The sequence below is a fragment of the Larimichthys crocea genome, chromosome X (genome assembly GCF_000972845.2).
Source record: "Larimichthys crocea isolate SSNF chromosome X, L_crocea_2.0, whole genome shotgun sequence".
Taxonomy (NCBI): Eukaryota; Metazoa; Chordata; class Actinopteri; family Sciaenidae; genus Larimichthys; species Larimichthys crocea.
In genome coordinates this window covers 31,415,690-31,421,689 of record NC_040020.1, presented here as the reverse complement: position 1 = coordinate 31,421,689, position 6,000 = coordinate 31,415,690, and the positions used below count along the sequence as shown (strand labels likewise).

General features: G+C 40.5%; 1 protein-coding gene across 2 annotated transcripts in view; it reads left to right on the top strand.

Annotated features, from left to right (window-relative positions):
• The window catches only part of cacna1ab (calcium channel, voltage-dependent, P/Q type, alpha 1A subunit, b), a 166,818-nt gene that overhangs the window by 115,945 nt on the left and 44,873 nt on the right, over positions 1-6,000 (top strand). For both annotated transcript variants that reach the window (XM_027282430.1, XM_027282431.1), the window contains 2 exons: positions 773-879; positions 1,972-1,974. In XM_027282430.1, coding sequence (XP_027138231.1) covers positions 773-879; positions 1,972-1,974 — 110 coding nt within the window. The remainder of the gene's footprint in view (positions 1-772; positions 880-1,971; positions 1,975-6,000) is intronic.

Sequence of the window (6,000 nt, the reverse complement as noted above, 5' to 3'; positions counted from 1 at the left end):
ACAAACCAGAAAACTCAGACAGTGATCCATGAGAGATGTTGTGTTGTGTATTATTACAATAAATGTAACTAAGGGATGGAATATGTGGAGGATATACACAGAAAAAAAAAAAAGGGAAATTTAGGAATAAAAATGGTGATAAATGATTTTACTTTAACACTAAAAAAGGAAATTGGACTGACAAATAGATTGTTTGTAGATGATGTAAATGGAAGTTTGAAAGTAGAAAACAAAACAGGATTAAGATTAGAATTCAGATTATTCTCTGGTCGGTTTGCTCGTTTGTGTCTTTCTCTGTCTGTATTAATCTCCCTCTGTGAGCTTTCTGCATCTCTCTCTCTCACTTTCTTTATATGTGATAATTATATCTCAGCTGTTGTGTTGCTCTGCAGGTGCTGCGTTATTTGACTACGTTTTCACAGGCGTCTTCACGTTTGAAATGTTGATCAAGGTAACAAAGTATCACTGTGTGCGTGTGCGTGTGAGAGAGAGTAAGTGTCTGTAGTGACTACATTTTAATGCCTTTGTTTTGCAGAATTTTATAATTGTGCCTTTTGTGTCTTTCTTTTTTGTGAGAATTATATCTGTTTGTGTGAGTTTATTTTGTGTATTTGTATTGTCTGTGTGCCCTTGTAAATGACTTGTATAGTTTAAGCTTCTACATCTGTATTATATATATATATATATATATATATAATATATATATATATATATATATTATATATATTATTGTTAGTATCTGTATGTACTGAGCATGCTCCGTTTCTTCCAGATGGTGGTGTTGGGCTTGTTTCTCCACCAGGGCTCCTACTTCCGTGACTTGTGGAACATTCTGGACTTTATAGTGGTTAGTGGTGCTCTGGTGGCCTTCGCCTTCACGTAAGTGTCCCCCCCCCCCCCCCCACTCCCCTCTGCATCATCTCCACCACCCCTACCAACACACACACACATTCCACCACCCGCAGAAAGACCCTTGTCGCCCAGCCTTGTACGTTCGCTACAACAGGCAATGCTGATCTTTCTCTCCTATTTTACCCAGCCAGCTGTACTTCAGACATCATCAAGTCCTGTCCTTGTCTTTCTACTATCTGCTCTTTCTGTCTTCTTCTCACTCCCTTCAATCTGTCTGTTTTCTCTATCGCCTTACAACTCTTCTTTTCTTATCCTATCTTCAATAACTCTCTCCTGTTTTCCCCCTTGTTCTTCTTTGTCCTTTTCCGCTTTCTCTTTCTGCTCTAGCCTTGTTCTTCTCTTTGTTTACTGTTTTCTGTCAGTCTCGGTCCTCTCTTTCTTTCTCAAACTTTACCCTGTAGTCTTGTCATTGTCTGTTTATCTCCCCTCCCTCCTGCAGTCTACCCTTTCTCCATTTCCATCTCTATTTCCTCTTTGGTCCTCATCACATGTGGTATCGTATCAGCAGGTCTTTCTCTACGTTTCATCGCCATGTTCATCTGGACAACCTCCAATGATCCTTAACTAAATTCTTTACCTAATGTTTGGATAATCATCGCCAACCTCTGACCTACACTCTAAAAAGGAAAAAGGCTCTTCGAGACATTTTGCCTGATGCTACCATCTTTGGAAAACCTCAGATGGTACCCTGAGGTACTCCTTTGAAACAATTACAACAACAGTAGCAGATTCACAAACATCTTAACTTTTTGGATAGTTCTTCTCTAGTTCCAAGAGAGGAATCTTAAAAGTTCTGAATGTGAAATAAGTTTTTAGAGTGTAGTTGCAATGTGTTCACCCACCTTTCACCCCCCACCCCCACCCAAACCTCAAACCTTGCCTGAAACAATCACCTCAAAACCTATCCCAAACATCATTTCCCTTTTACTGTCTGACCTAATAAAATGCAAAGCACCACCTGCTCCTTTTCAACATTTTCTTTTCCCAATCTTCCTTGCTCCTGTTCCCTTGTGTCCCCTTCCTGCCAATCCATGGCACTCTGATATTCCCTCCAACCAGGCCGTGAGTCATCCCTTCGTCTTTTCTTGCATCTAAACGTTGATCCCTCAAATCTTTGCTCACCAACACTCCCCCAGATCCTCCACAGCTTTGGTTCCTGCTGATGCCTTCACGTCCCTCCAGATACCCTTTAACCACCTACTCCTATTTATCATTACATTTTGCGCGTCTACCTGGTTTTCCTGTCTCACCCCCCTCACACCCCTGTTGTTCCTAACATGCAGCAAAGAGAGAACATGGGGGATATTGAATTGTTTCAGTACACCTCTCCAAACCACCTTTATACTTCAGGAGTTTAACTTGCTTCTATTTCTTAAAACAAGACTCTACAGCCACACTAGTGGCACTATAAGGCCATGTCTAGGCACAACATTTCTTTAAACTAAATGCTAATTCTGCCATGCTGACTTGCTCACAATAATTATGTGAACATACTAATATTTAGTAGTTATAAGCTATTTCAGGTCCACAATCTTTAGCTTGCTAACACTGAATTTGTGTGCTGTATGTTAGGAACAAGTGTCATTGCTCCCAAGCTTGCCGTTACCCCAACCCAACCCCAGCCTCCACCCTTACCAAAATACAACCCCTGTAGTCCACAATTATCCCTTCTGCCCACCTTTCAACCCCACCTCTCCAACAGCCATTAAAGCCAACATCCTGCCTCCCTCCTTTTCATCCCCCCCGTCCTCTGGGCTGCAATTCCCTGTCGGCCAGTCCGTGGGGGTGAGGGCACCCCAGACACCGTTAACCCTTTAAGTGCCCAGGCTATCTGTTCGCAACAGGGAGGAACACCAGCAGGGCTCATCGCCTCGTCCCCCCCAACCCCTCCCCTCCCTCTCTTTTTTCTACACACACTCACACAACACAAACACACATACTCACCCGTCGTTCTGACCATGTTAACGTACCCGGAGGCTCAGGTATTTAACTCTCTCTCCTCTGCACGACCCGGGGAAGCCAGACTGAACGTGGGAGGGAAGGAAGGAGGCATGCTGGGGCAGGGTGTGGTGGCTGGAATGATTTGTTATTATGCTGAGGTAGTATATAAATAAATACATATGAATTAAATATGTATGATATATGCACCTGGAGGGACTGAATGTGTATTTGCGTGTGGAAAAAAAAAAAGTAGAAGAATGAGTGAGAGAGAAAGAAAGAAAGAAGCTTGTGTGTGCATCTTCTTCAGCTCTTCTGTGGATGCTCAGTGCATGTCTGCCTGGGTGACTGCATGAACCTGAACACAACCTGTGATGCAGTAGATGGCATCACTCCGAGCTATGTTAATGATGTTCAGAGTCAGTCAGAGGCAAAGAATGTGACCAAGTTCAATATGTTCGGTGAATCTCAGAGCTAATAGCCACCGTCAAAGTGTGATCAGATTGAATGGTAAGCAAAGGTGTCACCATTCCATAATCAGAACTTTAGTGACACAAATAGATGCAGGTTTACTTGAGGTGGCAAGTAAACCTGGTTGCATGAGGTCAAGATGCTCCAGTAAAAAATAGTTTTGGTGTTATTAAATTTTTAGTCATGGTCAATAAATTCCATGAAAAGACCAAAACAAATAATATGTTTTATGCACTGTAGTTTAATCCAACAGGAGTAAATCATGTATTTGCTGCAAAGTAATACAATTATGGTGAACAAGCAAGCTTTTACAGGAGGGCAGCACATGATGGGTGGACTTAGCTTACTATTTAACAGATTTTTTTAACATCCCAGTAATACCTTTGGGAGTTTTTCCATGTCCGAGACCCGAACAAAAATATAGATTATTCCATATTCCTATTCTTTAACTTGAGCCAGAAGATCATGCTTATCCCAAAGTTGTTTGACTTCACATAAATGTACAAATCCGTGCATATGTTGTTAGTTAGGGGCAGTCAAAACCTATCCATGGTACTAAGAAAGTGTTAATTTTTTTCTCACATTGCAGGTTAGTCTCTTTTTTTTTCTTACAAGACATTAAAACAGGTCACTTGCATCTCATAGGAAAAGAGGCAAACATCTTTGTGCTCAGTCTGAACACACAACACCTCTGTTTAATATCAAATATACATTATAGTCTTGTTCTGAATCCCATTGTTACTGTGTGTTCACACTGCCAGCAACTAGAAACTTCAGCCAGTGTTATAGTCGACATTTTCTAACTTGATAATCAGAAAAGTGTTTAGCACCTGTAATTTTGTCCAACACCATCACGTACAGTCATTTGGTGTATGTCCTACATAGGAGTAAGAAATCAGCTATTGGACAGTATTAAAACAATGTGGTTGCTCGCAGTCTGAATGTAGAATGAACAATGTTCAAGGACACCAGCAGCAGAAAAAGTGAATCAGGATGGGGAAGGTGCACATACAAGTTTCTTTAACACACAGCTTTCATGTATGAATTTAAAGTGATATCATAACTAACACCTGTGTCGAAGTTTAAGATTAGTGAACCGTCACAATTATTGTAGTAAGTGTCAGATCTACCAATCAAAACTAAAAGCTTGTGCTTTTATTTTGTAATTCTACAGTAGAATCACTGCTTTTAATTTATAATATAAATATAATTAGACAAAATAGACAAATTAAAAGAAATTAATCAATCAAAAATTAATATGATTTTAGCTAAAACATAACAATAACAACAAAAGTTGAGAATCACTCCAATGCTGCACCCTCTACAGCATGACTCCCCGCCGAAATAAGGATGCCTCCTCCCCTCCTTCACTGGTCGCCTTTCCTTCTCCTTTCTCCTCCCCTCACTCGCCTTCTCTCACTCTCTTAATTTCCATTCCCTTTTAAGATGCTCTCTCGCCATTGGCCACCTCACTTTCACTTCTTCTCTCCACCATTTCTCGCTTTCTACCATCTCTCGCTTCTCGCCTCCATTCGCTCCAGGGCTGAGCTATACAGTACAGTTTTGCTTCAGGGATAAAGGCTTTACACACACACACACACACACCTATGAAATGTATCATTGAACCATTGTACAGAGATGAGTTTTAGCATGGTCAGAGTGCAATGGCTTCATATTTTATGGGTTTTAAACACAACAGTTGCGCTTCTGGCACCCTTCATCCTTCAAATAAATGCTGAATGAAACACCAAGAACTGCATGCAGTTGCAGTCCTTTGTGAGAATGCCTTCCCTTTCTATTGATGGTGTGTGTGTATGGGACAATACACACAAATCCTGGTTTCTTGAGTCTTCACTCATGATGGATGTCCTGAGTGTGTGCCTATGTGCTCTAACATGTCAAGAGAACCTGGAACCAGCCTTTTTCTTTCCCTGTGCAGATGTGCATGCAAAAGAGCTTTGATAAAAATCCAACTAGATGATTGCAGATCTAATGAGGGCAATTTATGCTGTAGGCCTGGTCTAATTGATCATTATGCTGTGATAAGATAAGAATCGGTGTAAATGGATGCAGCAATCGAGTTTCCTCTTCCAACCGTGAAGGTAATTCTTCATAGAGCTGGTAGCACAGCAGGCCACAGCAGAAGACAGCCAGGAGGGAAGGAGGGTTTGCACATCTAGAGTCTCAGCCATGGGCTATATTCACAGAAGTGCTCTTATTTTAGATCTCAAGAAGTGACCTGAGAATTGTTCTTTAGATGTTTTCAAAGATGATTGTAAGTGCAGCTCTGATGGAAAAGGTGCATCCTTAATTTTATTAATTCAAGTGGGAGTAATGAGGTACCAAGATCAGTTTATATCAAAAATGTCTATTTCACATTAAATAAATCGATATATCAGGTGATTTACATCATTGATCGTTAGCCTGTTTATCCTATATTATCTCATTATTTAAGAAATTCAACTTTCTAGGTAAATCAGATTATAGTACATTTGACCTCATTTGTGTGCTGCATTGGCTTTGGCAATACTACCATATGTAAACCTATGCTAATAGTATAAAAAGTAAAAATGCTTACTGCGTTTACTGCAAATACTGCAGCAGACAGTTCACCTTTTTACAATCAGCTTATTGTGTACCATGATGGTCTGTTAACTCTTTAGCTAAACAGAATCTTTT